Genomic DNA, 18,913 nt, shown 5'->3' with positions numbered 1-18,913 from the left:
CGGCAGGCTCGAGATGCAGAGAGGAGTCGACCACGGCGACCGGTTTCAAGTCCGGGGAAGAGTGGTTCCAGCAATCAGGTAAGACAAAAACAGAATCCCAAAAATTAAGTGAACGACTTTCATAACAGGGTGAGAACGTGGTGAAATCTGGAAAAAAAATCAGGGCTTATTTTTTTGGACGGCTTTTGTAAACTGTTACACGGGTTTAGGGAAGCGAGCAGGCGGGCGGGTCGATCGGTAAGATTGGTTGGGTTCGGGGAAGGAGGAGGGCAGGTTGGCCGATTGGCCGGTCGCGCAGTCAATCATCCGGTCAGTCGGACAGCGGCCTCCGGCGGGTGCATGCGAGAACAGCGCGGGCGCGAACCGCACTCACGAGAGGCGTCTGAGACGCGAAAAAGCGCACAACATCGGCCTCTCGCGGATTCGCGAAAACAAAAACTGTAGCCGTACGTACCCACCAGGACGTATTCCGCGGTCTCCAGAAACGTCCACAGGACTTCGTTTCCACAATGAGCCCGGGTTGGAGAGGGGTCTTTAAGCTTCCATCACCAAAAAGGCCTTTTATTTAAAGTGTTAAATACGTTTCAGTTGTTCAGTTCAACTTGTGTCGTTCCATTGCTATTACACACAACACTTTTTCAGATTTTCTTGGATTTGTTTTATTTTTATGTTTGTATTGTTTGTGTTTTTACCAAAATCTGGTTCAATCTCATGTCAACTGCTCCTTTAGAAATATTATTCCCATATAATTCCTGTGTTATTATTTCTGAAATGTAAGCTAAATGTTGATGTTCTTACAACTATTTTATTTTGTATTTTTGCAGATGATGTGTGCTTTTAATTCAACAATCATGTCATCAACTTTCTTATAGACAAATAATCAGTCAAGATTTTCTGTGCATTCAAGCCTAGCTCAAACAAAGCAGTTAAATCTGTTTAACCAGTCATGGCACATTGGTTTAAGAAGTGACCTGTTACATACTGGACGCTGAGGGAGGCCAGACTCTGTGAAGGATATGGCGAAAGTCTAATTCTTACACAATGTAGGCCGGACGTCACAGCCTGCTTCCGTACTGCACGGACTGGGGAGCATATAATCTGATTAAGCCAAACTTAAATGAGTATTTATAGACCTCAGTTTGACAAAGACAGTGGGATCCTTGATTACTGAAGCCATGGGGATTTTACTCAGACTATATGGAAAGCCCCTTAAACCATAGAGGTTTGGTTTGACATCTGCTCTGCCGGCTGAGAGATATTGATTGGTTAATTTTTAATTGGAGTTAATGTTTCATAATTTGAGCCTGGAAAAGCTCTTCTGGGTCAACGAGTTTCGGTGAGTTTTTAATGCTCCAGTGGCCTTGATCAAATGACGTCTTCTTCTCACTCTTTAGAGTATATATTTACAAATGAAACAGGATATTTAGGAAAAAGGAAACACATAAAAAAAGATTCCTTTTTTTTTTTTTTGAAAAACAATTCTTTTTAAATTATATAAAAAATTAATATATAATCAAAAATTATGACAACATATGTTTTATGTTACTTTAACTTAATTTAGTATGTTAATCAGGTTTTAACTTTTTTAAGCTGTTGTGACTATGTTTTAAGTCAGTTTAATTGATTTAAATTGAAATAACAAAGTTTATTCGATTCAGCGTAAAAATTTAAAGCAGAAACCTTTTATAGTGTACTGACATAAAAATGTTTGCATTTAAAAATTGTTTAAAAACATTAGTTAGCATCATAAATTATGATAAAAATAGATGTAAAATAAAAGCAATTTGTGAAAATTTTTTACAATTGAATAATCAATCAAAATATGCCTATTATTATAATTATAATAATTATTATTATTTTTATAATTATTATTATTATTTGGGCTCCCCGTATTCGCATGGGTTTCCTCTGGGTGCTCCCACAGGTTCACAGATATGGGTTAGGTGGATTGGGTATAAGCTAAATTGTCTGTAGTGTATATCTGTATGTCCTTGTCCTCCAGGGGTGCGTTTCCCAAACAACGACGTAACTCGCGGCTGAACTATCATAGTACGATGCATCGTTTGGGAAAAGAACTATGTAGTGACAAGTGTTTCCCAAAACGCATAGTTTCTCTGTCGCAGATCCATCGCTTGAACCACGTTAGTTATAACGTAAAACGCCCATAATGATGCTCTAAACTGGGTCGAGTAACTACTTCTTTAGAGAAGAACCCATAGTTTTCTTGTCCAAATTATGATGTTTTACACAAACACGCATTTAAAATAAAATCCAGTATTAGAATTGGTAAAAACATGCACTCGCTTTCCATATTAACTGAAATATGTGTAAATAGCATATAGGATTTGTGTTTGCTTTACAAATATTATTGAGAAGTTGAACATTACATATTCTATTCTAAAACATATCACTTACAAAAGCTAACACGTATTCTAATATCATATAAATTGTGTAAATAAATAAATAAATAATGAGGGTATTAATTATAAAATGAAATGTAATATTTATTTTTTATTAGAAATTTAAAAATCTAAGTTAAATAATAATAATTTTAATAATAATGATGATGATGATGATGATGATGATGATGATGATAATAATAATAATAATAATAATTATTATTATTATTATTATTATTATTATTATTACTATTATTATTATTAAGTAGGATATTGTTTATTTATTTTTAAATTTTTTTTGAGAAGTGTACTTTTACAATTTGACATGTAAACCACAGCAGAAAGTTCCAACCAGCATGCCCATGTCCCATACAGTACAGATACTTAATAAATAACCCACTATAAATTAAAAGAATTAACATATGCTTTTTGTTTTCACAAGCTTTGGAGACGTAACATAAATTCCGCTTTTAAATAATAAGTCACCTATAGCTTTCACCATGTGTTCAAATTGACATCAATGTTTTCAAAGTGCACTGCGAAGGGAGCACAATTGTAAAACATGAAGATCGCAAAAACTGAACTGTAAAAATAAAAGAGGTGACCTTAATGCTTTTTTTATTTTTAATAATTCCAAATTTGAATGTTAGAATGTTCTAAATGAATAGAGCATAGGGGGGATAAGTGGGAATAAAACACAGCCAGGAGCTTTGTTTCTAACTACAGCTCCAGAGGTGTAGTTGCGAGTGCTCAAGTTTGCGAATGTTCGTTGGAGCCAAAGATTTGGGAAACGACAAACCATGTTTGTAACGACAGAACTTGCGACCTTAGTTGGCTAACATTGGCTTTGGGAAACACACCCCAGGTTGGGGGTTAGGCGTTGTGCTAACGCACCTCATAAAAACGAAACATCAACATGGTGTGGCTAAATATCAACTTCGATATAAACTGCCCTGTAAGTATTATTTTTACTATTACTACTACTACTACTACTACTACTACTACTATTTTAATTAATTTTAATTTTGAAATAACTAAAATATTGGCATTATTAGAAAGTAAGAATTATACTTTGACTTCATTTTAATCCTTTAAAATATAAATTCAATCTATCAAACAGCTACAGGGATCATTTAAAATGAAAAATGGCAATAGCAAACTGGAGGCATTTGCAGTGAACATTATGAAACATAAATTTAGTTCCAATTGAAAATATGGTAATAATATAATAAAATAATAAGAATTGTTTAAATAATGAATAAAATACAATTATAAAACATATATAACTAAAGCACGAGGCGTCATGGTGGTGCAGTGGGTAGCACAATCACCTCACAGCAAGAAGTTCGCTGGTTCGAGCCTCAGGTCAGTAGGCATTTCTGCTTGGAGTTTGCATATTTTTCCCGAGTTCACATGGGTTTCCTCTGGGTGCTCCAGTTTCCCCCACAGTCCAAAGACATGCGGTACAGGTAAATTGGGTGAGCTAAATTGTTCGTAGTGTATGTGTGTGAATAAACGAGAGTGTATGGTGTTTCCCAGTGATGGGTTGCAGCTGGAAGGGCTTCCGCTGCGTAAAACATATGCTAGAAATTTTGGCGGTTCATTCCACTGTGGCGACCTCAGATAATAAAGGGACTAGCCGAAAAGAAAATGAATGAATGTATAACTAAAGCAATTCGGACAATATTTAATATTTTTCATAGATTTATTAAAGTTTATTTATAACTCCTTTTAATTTGAAATTAAAAATAAAGATAAACAGTTACAGGACCAAATGAAAACAGCACTATAATAAATATAAATCAAGCAATTATTATTACAGTAAATTCATTATTAAATTGAACATGAAACATTAATCATTCATTCATTCATTTTCTTGTCGGCTTAATCCCTTTATTAATCCGGGGTCGCCACAGCTGAATGAACCGTCAACTTATCCATCTTAATTAGTAACATTATTATTCATTTATTCATTTTTCTTTAGATTAGTCTCTTATTTATCAGGGACTGGCAAAGCAGAATGAACTGCCAACTATTCCGGTTCATGTTTTACGCAGCGGATGCCCTTCCAGCCACAACACAGTACTGGGAAACATCCATACTCTTATTTACACACAGTTATACATTAAGGCCAATTTAGTTTTCTCAATTCACCTACAGTTGAAGTCAGAATTGTTAGCCCCCTGTTTATTTTTTTCCCCAACTTCTGTTTATCTAGGTTAATTTGGTTAACTGGGCAGGTTAGGGTAATTAGGCAAGTTATTGTATGATGGTTTGTTCTGTAGACTATCTGAAAAATATTTAGCCTAAAGTGGCTAATTGTTTTGACCTTAAAATAGTGTTTAAAAAAATGTAACTGCTTTTAATCTAGCCGAAATAAAGCAAATAAAATTTTCTCCAGAAGAAAAAAATATTATCAGACATACTGTAAAATTTCTTTGCTTTGTTAAACATAATTTGTGAAATATTTAAAAAAAGAAAAAAAATTCAAAGGGGGGCTCATAATTCTGACTTCAACAGTATATTGCATGTCTTTGGACTGTGGGGGAAACTAAAACACCTGGAGGAAACACACGCCAACATGGGGAGAACATGCAAACTCCACACAGAATTGCCAACTTGAACCACACAGACATCCATTAGCCTATACATAATTAATTTCGTTTGTTAAGTGCAAAAATTTGTTTCAAAACTATTTCTAAATTCAGTTCTAATTTCCAGCCAACGAATACATGAACAATAATAACGAAGTTTTGGAGTTATTTCCAAATCCACGTACTATGCCCCATATGGTTTACACCTGACCGGTGAGCAAAGCTTGTGGTCTAAGCTTGTTTTTAATAAAACAAATATAAATATGCATATGATAAATACTACTACTACTACTACTAATAACATTATACAAAAGCAAATTGTCATGAATAAACTGAAAAAGCCCCCCGAGATGAAGAAGGCATGGAGGCAGTGGTTTTTATATCTATGCAGGCAAAAAAAAAAAAATGATGAAATTGTAATATTTTATCCTTTAATTCTTTTTCAATTTTAAAGATATTTGCATATTGCTGTACATCCTGTGTGTATTAAGCACGCGAGGCACACAACTAGGCTCTGCGCTCTGCTGTGAACTTTAGACCTCCTCTCTGCTGGTCTATTGAACAGTGTATTTTAGTTCCTCAAAATAGCAACGCACCAGCAATGCGCCTTAACACACCTCCTTTTTTAGACCAGAACGCTTATAGGCGCACAAATGAGCGCAAATGCATTTGCTATTTAAACAGCATGGTGCAAAACGTCAAAATGACTCTTGCACCAAGCTGAAACTAGCAAACAACAATTGCACCGCGCCTTGCGCCGGGTGTATGATAGGGCCCTTAATGTTTGATATATGTTAGAATAAACAGAATTTAGATTAAACGTGCAATCAATTAGATTTGAAAGGTAAACTCGATATAAGACTCTGGAAAACACACAATAAAAAACAAAAAGAAAATAAGCTAAAAGAAAAAGCAAGAAAATAATAATAAAGAAAGAAAAACATAACAAAACTCAAAGAAAACAAAATACATTTAAAACAACAACAAATCAAAATACACACAGATCAAAACACACATAAAACAGAAGAAACACAAGACAATCAAAACTCTCACAACAATAAATCACACACAAAGCTAAAACAGAAAATAAATGCAAAACAAAACAACTAAAAACTAATCAAACAGACTTGCGGTATCTTCATATGACTACTTTAGACTTCTGTAGCACATTTTAGATAATAATAGCATTGTAATTTACTGTGGTATAAACTGAACAAATCTATTCTCAGTGACCAGATGTCCCTGTTTTCTGAGGACAGAGCTCATTATTGTTCTCTTGCCCTGAACTGAACCTGTTTTACTTCAACGTTAAACCACACAAAATGCATTGTCTCCATTTTAAACAATCATAAGTGAGATATTTGTAATCTTTTCACTACTGAACTAGATCATTTCAGAAATTTGCATACACCCTTTCTCCTATTACTATCTAAAACACCTCTAGTCTCAGACATTAATGACATCTATAAACAGTATTTTCAACTCAGATATACCTTATCTGCAGACATGGCTAATGAGACGGCATCGGTTGTATGGTAAAAGTCCCACCAGCAAAGCAGATGAAGCTGTCATGTGTGTTTATGTAAGTGTGTGAGTGTGTGTGTATGTTCAGTCTGCCTGATTATGAAAGCTAGTTTAGTCCGGAGAAGTTGATAATCGGATTCAGTGTAAAGCCCATCTGCTTTGGGAGGAACCAAAGCAACAGGAGGAGCACACCATCATATACTGACACCAAGCAACACTGTACACTACTCAATCAAGTATCAGCAAACTTAAAATGTGAAAAATTATTTTACATTTCTGATATCTTTGTTTTTGTTTGTTTTAAAGGTGTTGACTGCTGTACACTGCAAAAAATATTTTTCTTACTTAGATTTTTTTTTTGTTTGTTTCTAGTCCAAATATCTAACAATTATATTAAGAAGCATTTTCTAGGTAAGCAAAACATATTGTCTTGTTTTCAGAAATAATATGCTAGTATTAAGTGAGCTTTTTCTTAAACAAGCAAAATAATCTGCCAATGGGGTAAACAAAATAATCTTGTTAATATATATATATATATAAATGAGCAATATCACACTCGTAGCAGTGCGCTATGGCTGTATATCGGCACTGGTGGGAGGCTTAGTGTCCCCACCAGTGCCGATATACAGCCATATTGCACTGCTACAAGTGTGATATTGCGTTTATACAACAGTTTGACGGCATAATTGAGTATATAAAAACAAAATCAAACATGGAGGGTCTCAAAAACCCTTTTGTGTGAGGAACTACTTTCTTCCGCCTTGGATTCAAATCATAAGCTGACAGTTAAACAGCTGAGCAAGCACCTTTTAAGCTTTAGATTTGTAGTGTCTGCTTTTTGCTGGTTGTATGTGGGCGGAGTAATACACAAAGGGTAAAGAGGCTGATATTACTTAAATTTATCACGGCTATCAGCCAACCAGACAGAACTGTTGTATATATATCTATATCTATATCTATCTATCTATCTATCTATCTATCTATCTATCTATCTATCTATCTATCTATCTATCTATCTATCTATCTATCTATCTATCTATCTATCTATCTATCTATCTATCTATATATATATATATATATATATATATATATATATATATATATATATATAATTGCTAATTCGTAAGAATTCGTACGATCTAATTCATACAACTTAGTACGATTTGCTCATCACCCAATGACGATAGGGGTTAAGGGATGGGTTGGTTGCCACGCCTCCTTTTTAAAACTGTACATTTTCGTATGACTGAACTCAATTAGTCACTGAACTGACAAAACGTAAAATACCTCCGTGAGTTTCCCAGTGAGATCAGGCTGAATTTTCATTGTTTATTTTTGGGTGAACTTTTGCTGTACCAACCTTCTTAAAACCTAATTAAAGTTACCTATACATTGTTAATATTTCAGAAAATATTTTAGTTGGGTGTTTGACATTTTATACATTTTATTACATATTCCAGAATGTTTACAGAACATGTGAATGACATTTATAGACAAAAAAGACACAAAAACCAACTACTATACTTAATATAAACTTTAATATATATATATATATATATATATATATATATATATATATATATATATATATATATATATATATATATATATATATATATATATATTATCACATAATAATTCTTCACTCAACAATACCAACATAATATTAGCTTTTTTTTTTAAATATTGAAATCCGTTGGCCATTTGAACTCTGTAGAATCTTCTATTGATGTCAACGGTTAGCAGTCACCAACATTCTTCAAAATATCTTTTTTTGTGTGTGTTTAACAGAACAACACTCAAACAGGTTTAAAATCACTGAGTAAAGGCTGATTTAAAAGTTTTAGGTGAACTTTAGTTTTAATTAACATTAACGAAACATTTTTTTTTTTTTTTATCAGTTAGTATGCAGTAGACCATTGGTGTCCAAACTCACTCTTGGAGGGCCGCTAATTTGCTTCAACACACCTACCTGGAAGTTTCTAGTATACCTGGAAAGAGCTTGATTAGCTGGTTCAGGTGTGTTTAATTGGGGTTGAAACTAAAATATGCAAGACACTGGCCCTCCAGGACTGAGTTTGGACACCTCTGCAGAAAACAGAAATGTGCACAAACACACTGTAACAACGTAACATGTATAACTCACCTGTAATGACCTTTTGCAGTCATCATGAGGAAGACTAAGAGATAAATCAATATCATTAGCAAAACAAACACATCTATAACATTGTGTGTGTATATACAGTTAAAGTCAGAATTATTAGCCCCCCTGAATTATTCGGCCCCCTGTTTATTTTTTTCCCCAATTTCTGTTTAACAGAGAGAAGATTTTTTTCAACATATTTTTAAACAAAATATTTTTAATAACTCATCTGTAAAAACTGATTTATTTTATCTTTGCCATGATGACAGTAAATAATATTTGACTAGATATTTTTCAAGACACTTTTATACAGCTTAAAGTGACATTTAAAGGCTTTACTTAGCCTTAGCAGGTTAGGGTAATTAGGCAAGTTATTGTATAACGATGGTTTGTTCTGTAGACTATCAAAAAAAAAAAAATGCTTAAAGGGGCTAATAATTTTGACCTTAAAATGTTTTTTAAAAAATTAAAAACTGCTTTTATTCTAGCCGAAATAATACAAATAAGAATTTTTCCATACAAAAAAATATTATCAGACATACTGTGAAAATTTTCTTGCTCTGTTAAACATCATTTAGGAAATATTTAAAAAAGAAAAAAAATCAAAGTTCAACTTCAACTGTATATCAGGGGGTCAAATATTTTGCCAATGTTTGTGTAATATTCCTCAGTGAAAGAAAGTCTTCAGTGTTTTGAGGGATATTGAGTGGTTCTCAATGACATTTGTGATATTAAACAAATAATGGATGACCATGAAAGATGGCACGTATTATTATTTTACTGTTTACTTCCACATGTAAGTGTAATATACCAATGGATCTAGTTTTCAGGTGGAATGAAACTATGGGGTTTCAGACTTCCCTGTAATTCGCACACTATATATATTGTATGTCATGGTCCTGACAGTCTTGTCTGTCCTGTCAGTGTTTAATGTTTGCCTGTTTTGTCCTGTGCTTATTTACATTGCTGTGTCTTAACTTGTGCTAGCCTTGAGCTCCTTTTGTCTTTCCTCCTTGTTTTCAGTTACCCCGCCCTCTTATGTAGACCTTGCTATTCTGATTGTTTTCACCTGTCTCTCGTGTTCTTTGTTCTATATATTGTGCGGTGTGTTCTCTTTTCTTTAGTGGTTCGTTCCACATGAGCTTGTCTTGTATCTTAACTGACCTTTTGGTCTTGCATGTTCTCTTGTCTATTTAATGTTTGCTTGTAGCTTCTACTTTTGTCTGTTTGTTTCTGGTGTTTACTTCATTTTGTGTTCTAATCTTTATTTTACTTTTATCCTTAGAACCATTGTTGCTCCATTTTTCTGTCAGTCCCAGTCTACTTAGTAGTTGATTATTAGTAGTTGTTTGATTTGTTTAACTACTCTCTTTAAGATTCTAGAAGTCTTATTTCAGATTTGTTTTATCAGACTGCCCAAGTCAGTCTTTTTCTCTTAATATTTACATTTGATTTTTATTTTAGATTTAGTCAGTTTTATTGTGTGTTATTGCTGCTTGTTTACTGTCCTTTCATGTGTCTTATAATTTTCCATTCCTATCCTGTGTCCTGACCTCTCTGGTCTGCCAGTCAGGAGTTTACATGGCTTGCTCCAGGATCTAGCTCTGGTTTTGACCACTGTTGCTCCTACTCTTGGCTGGCTGTTCATTTTAGCACCATCTTGTCTCTACCACTGGCTTCCCTGTGTTGTTGCCCCTACCGTTTGGACCTTGTCATCCCTTTGTCTGTCTACTTGTGCCTTATTCTGTCAATAAATCCCTTTGTATAGTTCATTGCTGCAACCGGGTCTGTTTTCTTGCAACCAACCGTGTGTGTGTGTGTATGTGTGTGTGTGTGTGTGTGTGTATGTGTGTGTGTGTGTGTGTGTATATGTGTATATGTATATATGTATATATGTGTGTATATATGTGTATGTGTATATATATATATATATATGTATATATATATATATATATATATATATATATATATATATATATATATATGTATATATGTATGTGTGTATATATGTATATATGTATATGTATGTATGTATGTATGTATATATATATGTATGTATGTATATATGTGTATATATGTATATATGTATGTATATATATGTATATATGTGTATATATATATATATATATATATATATATATATATATATATATGTATATGTATATATATATATATATATATATATATATATGTATATAAACACACACACACACGGTATATATATATATATATATATATATATATATATATATATATATATATATATATATATATATATGTATATGTATATATATATGTATATATGCATATACACACACACACACACACACACACACACACACATATATATATATATATATATATATATATATATATATATATATATATGTGAGTATGTGTGTGTGTGTATATATATATATATATATATATATATATATATATATATATATATATATATATATATATATATATATACACACACATAAATACAATGTGTGCACACATAAATACAAACTCATATAAAGTCAGAATTATTAGCCCCCAGATTTATTAATTTTTTTTTTTTCCCAAATAATGTTTAACAGAGCAAGGAAATTTTCCAAGTATGTCTGCTAATGTATATATATATTTTTTTTCTTCTGGAGAAAGTCTTTGTTTTATTCTGGCTAGAATAAAATCAGTTTTTAAATTTTAAAACCCATTTTTAAGGTCAAAATTATTAGCCCCTCTAAGCTGTATTTTCCCCACTGTCTACAGAACAAACCATCGTTATACAATATCTTGCCTAATTGCCCAAACCTACCTAATTAACACAGTTAAACCTTTAAATGTCACTTTAAGCTGTATAGAAGTGTCTTGATAAATATCTAGTCTAATATTATTTACTGTCATCATGGCAAAGATAAAATAAATCCGTTATTAGAAATGAGTTATTACATCTATTATGTTTAGAAATGTGTTGAATGTGAAAAATGTGTCAGGGGGGCTAATAACTGACTGTAACTGTATAAATATATTAGAGAGAAAATCTCTACTCACCAGTCTTCTGTCCAAACCTCCTTTAATATCTCTTTCTGCAAGGGCATCAATTAAAGATCACTGGAAATCTGCTCAAATAAAATTCCCACAGCTCAATATACAATATCAAAGCAATGCCAGTGTACTAATTCAAGTGCTGTTCCCCCTCTATCCAGTATTGTGTTCCTTCATTTCCAAAACATGAAAGACATTTCACACACATTGACTGTGCCTTATTGTGCATAGAAACACTTACATTGGGTTTTACTGGTCGTCTTAAAGGACAATGCTGTTTCCCAGCATACTTTTAGCTTCAGTGCGCCATCTGTCAATAAAGACCAATCACTCATCTCTCCTTGACCAAACCAGCACTGGAGGTTCAGCCCTCACCTACACACATTTAAGAGGATTGGGCCACATGGAGCCACATGTCTCTCTATGGGGGATTGAAGAGATGAAGCTCTCATATAATGTTCATTCATTCATTTTCTTGTCGGCTTAGTCCCTTTATTAATCTGGGGTCGCCAAAGCGGAAGGAACTTACCCAGCAAGTTTTTGCGCAGCGGATGCCCTTCCAGCCGCAACCCATCCCTGGGAAACATCCACACACACATTCATACACTACGGACAATTTAGCCTACCCAATTCATGCATGTCTTTCGACTGTGGGGGAAACAGGAGCACCTGGAGGAAACCCACGCGAACGCAGGGAGAACATGCAAACTCCACACAGAAACGCCAACTGAGCTGAGGCTCGAACCAGCGACCCAGTGACCTTCTTGCTGTGAGGCGACAGCACTACCTACTGCGCCACTGCTTCGCCCTATACAGCTCATAGTCATTAAAATAATGATGTATTAATAATAATAATACCAAAATGATTGTATTAATACAAAATGATCACATATTTCTTTTATCAGAATGTTGGTTATGAACTAAAAACGTTAAAGAAGTGCACTTCAGAAAAATCATAAAATAAAATAAGAAATAAAATATATTTTAGGTGCTTTTGCAATAATAGCTTTGTAGTATTCATCCTATAAGCCAAATACATAAAAAAAAAAAAAAAAAAAAAAATATATATATATATATATATATATATATATATATATATACACACACACACACACACATATATATATATATATATATATATATATATATATATATATATATATATATATTATAATTCAGTGTAAGAATGATTTTCACAACTTACAACGAACCCGAAAGCAACATTAAATTAAGCATGAAAGACAGAAATGTTATTTACTTATTTATTATTTTGTAAAAACACAGCACAGTAGTTTTTTTTTTATTAATACTTTTATTAATTAATACAACAATTAATACAACAATCTTTTTCAATTAACAAAAACACAAATTGCACACCTCTGTGGGGAAAAAAGGGCCACTTCAACCCTCTACCTGTCTACCACATGCATTATGATTTCTTTTTTTACTTTATGAAATGTTGCCATGGCAACAACGTCCAACAGTGGAACTTAGAAGTTTTAAGTTTAAAACTTTGCTTTTAATTAATATTATTGTTGTTTAAAATGATTTAATTGGTGTTGCAGTATTATAAGCTTTAACACAGAACTTGTAAATGACACCTTATACATGCTTTGCAACAACTCATATTCCAACAGCTTTGATTCATTCCATTCTTTTTTGATGAATATTATTGAAAACAATCATAATATTGTATTATCATGTACACAACATACAGTGAATATAAATATTTTTTGAAGTAAATATTATAACAATTAAATAACAAGTCTAGTATATCCAGATGCATCAGAACAATGTACAGTAGCTACTAGCTCCTATATAGTAAACTATACTATACTACACCTTTCTTATCTGCATCTGAGCTAACTTACCTGAACTGTCTCCATCAAATGTCCAGTCTGCATCCTTCTCATGGTCACTAAAACCCATCTTATCCTCACTTTCATCTGCAGGAAGAGCCATTTCTGTTCTTTTCTTCTTTCACTCACCATTGAACATGGTGGTGTTCTTCGCTAATACTGTTCCCTGTATTCATATCTATTCAAAAGTAGTATCGCCATTAAAACTAGATTTTATTCTGAAAGCAATTGACTAATCAACATTATATTACTAGCTTTCATGTTGTTGTTACAACTTAAAAGTTCACAGCTGACCTTGCTAGCTAGCTAACCCATTGCAATTTTGCATGTTCCACTATTGCACAGTGTTTGGCAACACAAAGAAACATTTACAAAAAAAAACTAATTTGCTAAAAAAAATTGTTGTAAATATGTCATCATAACTTACTGGAGGTGATGTCAGAATTTTTTGTGGACCTTACATAATTTGATCCGTTGTTTTTATTGATGTTTACATTTGCATTTAGCGACTATTAACAATAAACGCCAGTCTGTCATAAATCGCGCTACAGAAAAACACAACATCATGTGACTTAACCAAAGCACATCATTGGCTACTCTTAGGTCTCTTTCCAACAACAACAACAAAATGTTGGTCTTAAAGAAACAGTGGCAGGGAGATGAACATAAAAATCATGTTGCCATAAGTTACACCGTGCAGTAGAGGGTTAAAATTATTTTCAGATCTAATAATTTGCCATGATTTTTTTTTTTATTAAATAATAATCTGCATTTAATTAAGTTAAGTTTGTGTGGTTTAGAAACTAATATAAACATGTAAACATGGCACCTTTTTCATTAATTCTGCAACAACAAAAAAAGTAAAAAAAATGGAAGAAATGTCATCAGTAGATTAAAGAATAAATCAACTTAAGTGTGATTTGTATTGCAAGAATATATATATATATATATATATATATATATATATATATATATATATATATATATATATATATATATATATATATATATACTGTATATATATACTGTATATATATACTGTATATATATAAGTAGTGAGATGTACTTAATCTCATTGCATATATATACATGTATGTATGTGCACACTGACAAGAAAAGGCATTCTATTCTATTGTATTCTATTCTATCCTATTGCATTGTATTGTATTGTATTGTATTGTATTGTATTGTATTGTATTCTATTCTATTCTATTCTATTCTATTCTATTCTATTCTATTCTATTCTATTCTATTCTACTGTTTATTCACCTTCAAGTGGATCCAAATATGTTTCTTTATTCTGTTGAACACAAAAGAAGATACTAAAAAAAAGAACCGAAAGCCATTGACATCCTTTTTAGGCAAAACAATTATTGTTACAATGTAAATGAACAGTTACAAGTTTAAAAATATCTTCTTTTGTGTTCAACAGAATAACTATTAACTGTTCTTCTATTTTTTTCCCAGAGATGGGTTGGGGCCGGAAGGGCATCCGCTGCATAAAAACTTGCTGGATAAGTTAGCGGTTCATTCCGCTGTGGCGATCCCGGATTAATAAAGGGACTAAGCCGACAAGAAAATGAATGAATGAATTTTCTTCTATTTATTTGTGTAGTTACCATTATTTGTCACAAGAGGGAGCAGTATTGCAGCATACGTTAAGGTGCAGAGACATCTTGTTCCAGTACATAGATATATAAATAAATATCTATGGTTCCAGTGGGCTTGAATATAGTTCAAATTTGCTACATTACTGCAGCACAACCTGAAGACCACTTCTATTAAGCAACGAGTGGGTTACTAAACATATATTACGGTTTTAGAATTAATAAGGGAAGTTGAACACACCTTTCATCTCACTTTATATTACCCACATATAACTTTGTCTAAATACACGTGCCTATTTTAAGGCCTCTCGTACATCAACATCTCCATTTAATTGGGCATCTAGCACGTTGGAGGTGTTGGAGTTCAGTGGCCCGACACACATCTCCTCCTGACCTGAGGGTCCCGCTCTGTCCTCTGCACTGATTATGGCAGTCTAGACTAATGGATCTCTTGGCTGAACCGCTTTCTCTCTTTCTCTTTTGACTGGCACTGTGCCCGGGAGAGAAGTGCTCGGTTGACCCACTGTGCTGAAGACCCTCCGGCCTTAAAGAGACAGAGTCACGCACAGTAGTATTTATTTATTGTGTGTTTGTTCTGTTAAGAACATCTTCTTAAGTTATCGCCTCTTCTTTATCTTTAGGCCATGTTTTAAATCTTTACAAGCTAGCTGTTATTAAGCCTGTTATTAGAAAACCACAACTGGACCCCAGCAACCTCGCTAACTATAGAACTATTTCTAATCTTCGATTTATATAGAAAATACTAGAAAACGTTGTTTCTGCCTACTTATGCTCGTTTCTGCAGACGAACAATGTTTCTGAAGTGTTTCAGTCAGGTTTCAGGCCTCATCACAGTACAGAAACTGCATTAGTGAAAATAACCAATGATTTACTCTTAGCTGCTGACCAAGGGTGCATCTCGCTATTAGTTTTACTCGATCTCAGTGCCGCATTTGACACCATCGACCACAATATCCTCATAAATCGCTTAAATTCAGCTGTTGATATTAATTCCCGGCTGTTTTCATTTAAATTATAGCATCAAAATTCAACACAATACATCTCTGTCCGTCTCTTTTGTTGAGTTTAATTATAATTTAGTCTAAATCATTCACAACTCAACTCAGGAGCAAAACAGGTTACTCTGGGGATTTTATACTAGACAGCTCACTCACTCCATGTAGGTAAAATAAACCTCCACTAAAAATGTATACATTAATAAATCTATATCTACTCCTTTAGTTAAAATTATTTATTGACAAATGAAAGTCAAAAAATATTCAACAAGATATTTATTTAGTTTGTTCAAATGTTTTATTGACAAATGAAGTATTATTATTTTGCATGTTTACTTTATGTGTTGAGAGTGTGTGTGTGTGTGTGTGTGTGTGTGTGTGTGTGTGTGTGTGTGTGTGTATGAGAGAGAGAGAGATAGAGAGAGATAGAGAGACATAGAGAAAAAACTGAGAGCTGCATCAAAGTACATTCAGAGTTCATTAATATTCAAGACCATTCCAAATATGGTCAATATAGAGCTTCTGATTAATTTTATGAAGTAATACTGTAAATAAACATATTTTAAAAACCAATTTCTGGATATTTTTTTTTAACTTACCTAAGGCACATATACCTACCATGCAGATATCAGCGAACAATTTATCTTATTTACTTTAAGCTGAATACAAGTATATTGCAAGATTACTAGTAAAGGTATGAAAAAAAAATAGTTGAGTTATTAGAAATAAATAAAAAAAAATTAAATGTGCTATAGTTTTCTACATTAAACAGCACTTGAGATTTAAAAAAAATAATAATTTGACAATCCAAAATCAGAAAATTTGGGACAGTATGGAAAACGCAATAAAAAAAAATAAAGAAGTGAATTCGAAACTTACTTTGACTTTATTTCATTGCAGACAATACAACAAACATTATTTGATGTGTTCCTCATAATATTTTTATATTTTTAAACACGTATTCCAATTTTGGTCTTGCAACACATTTCAAAAACAATTAGAACAGTGAAGCATTACCACTTTAAATTGTTTCCATTCCTTTTCACAACACTTAAAATATGTTTAGGGACTGAAGACACCATTGTGCCAACAGTATGGGGTCTTCGTTGTCTCGTTTTGCACTTCATTCACTACATTCTTTATTGGAGACATGTCAGGACTGCAGGCAGGCCAGTCAAGTACCTGTATCCTCTTCCTCCACAGCCAGCACAGCACAGCATCACCTGTTTTAAATAATATAATTTGTTTACCTCATTCCTAGCCCTAAATTGCTCCTGTTCCAACTTTTTTTTAGAATGTATTGCAGGTCAGAATGACAAGAAAGTATGCAAATTCATTAATTTTCTTGTCGGCTTAGTACTTTTATTAATTCAGGGTCACCACAGCGGAACGAACCACCAACTTATCCAGCAAGTTTTTACGCAGCGGATGCCCTCCAGCCGCAACCTATTTCTGGGAAACATCCACACACGCGTTCACACACACACACACACACACTCATACACTACGGACAATTTAGCCTACCCAAATCACCTGTACCGCATGTGGGGGAAACCAGAGCACCCGGAGGAAACCCACGTGAACGCAGGGAGAACTTGCAAACTCCACACAGAAATGCCAACTGAGCCGAGGCTCGAACCACCACCCCATTGACCTTCTTGCTGTGAAGCGACAGCACTACCTACTGCGCCACTGCTTCGCCCAGCATGCAAATTTACTAATGAAATAAAGTTGACCAGACAAAACATGAAATATTTTGTGTTCATATTGGCTGCTATGAAATACAAGTCAAAGTACAACAGGAAACCACTGTCCCAATTTTTGTCTGATTGGTGCTGTATATATAGTCTTTTGAGGTTAAAATTGTTAGATGAAGATCATGCAGCTCAGTTTGTTTTGGTCCAGAGCCGAGACACTGATCTCTCTCTTTTTCTCTCCCTCTCTGTAGTGTTGGCATGAACATGATGTTCAGAGTAATGCAAAAGCTCACAGTTTACAAAGAACAGGACACTCTGCATCGAAGACAATCGCACAAAGTTAATAAGACACTACAGATAATACCATAGCTGCTTTTGGGGGACTGCAGTACAGGGCAGTCTGTGCCTTATTCGCACACACAAACACACAAGCGGGAGGGTGTTAAACAAAGAGGAGGGCAGGCGATATAATGAAAGGGAACAAAAGACACACGGGAGGTGTTCTCCTTTCTAATAAAAGGCTGTCAGATGATTTGTCATGAGTTACAGTACAACAGGCTCCTCGCGCTTGAAAGATGGCATATTCTGTCATGCTGACGTCCTCTCCAAGAGCAGATGGAGGGCAGGGTGAACAAGTGCACATTTCTCCCTCGAGGCCATCTCAGATGATCCTGTATCCACACACACGTGTGTTTGTGTCCACAATATAGCCACATTGTGCTGCTATTGTTAGCCGCTTTCTCTTTGATACTCATTCCTCCTGAGAGGATTCTTTTTTCAGTCTTTTTCCTATTAAAGGGCTCCTATGGTGAAAAATCTACTTTTCAAGCTGTTTGGACAGACATGTTTGTAAGTATAGTGTATAGACCATCATATAAACACACCCAGTCCTTTTTTTCAATTTAACAACATCAAAACGGTGGACCAAATAGAGCGGTTTTCAGAGCGACCGCAACTTGACGTAGGAGTGCGGTCCCCCTGCCCACCAATATTGATTGACAGGCGCATCACCAGCCTCAGTTTATTGTTTCACGTCTGCCA

General features: G+C 33.8%; 1 protein-coding gene across 16 annotated transcripts in view; it reads right to left on the bottom strand.

The window, feature by feature from the left end:
- Positions 1-18,913, bottom strand: part of tulp1a (TUB like protein 1a) — a 51,382-nt gene that overhangs the window by 20,256 nt on the left and 12,213 nt on the right. For 2 of the 16 annotated variants that reach the window (XM_087306459.1, XM_087306453.1), the window contains exons 1-4: positions 13,980-14,168; positions 11,935-12,003; positions 11,700-11,767; positions 8,664-8,697 (exon numbers count right to left, since the gene is read on the bottom strand). Coding sequence is in view for 8 of the 16 variants with exons in the window: in XM_087306453.1 (XP_087162579.1) it covers positions 8,664-8,697; positions 11,700-11,746 (81 nt within the window). In the remaining 8 variants the exon portion in view is untranslated. The other 14 variants (XM_087306460.1, XM_087306452.1, XM_087306451.1 and 11 more) reach the window with 12 other exon arrangements.

The sequence above is a fragment of the Danio rerio genome, chromosome 23 (genome assembly GCF_052040795.2).
Source record: "Danio rerio strain M-AB ecotype USA chromosome 23, GRCz13ab, whole genome shotgun sequence".
Taxonomy (NCBI): Eukaryota; Metazoa; Chordata; class Actinopteri; order Cypriniformes; family Danionidae; genus Danio; species Danio rerio.
The sequence above is the reverse complement of the archived record's forward strand: the minus strand, read 5'-3'. Positions and strand labels throughout refer to the sequence as shown.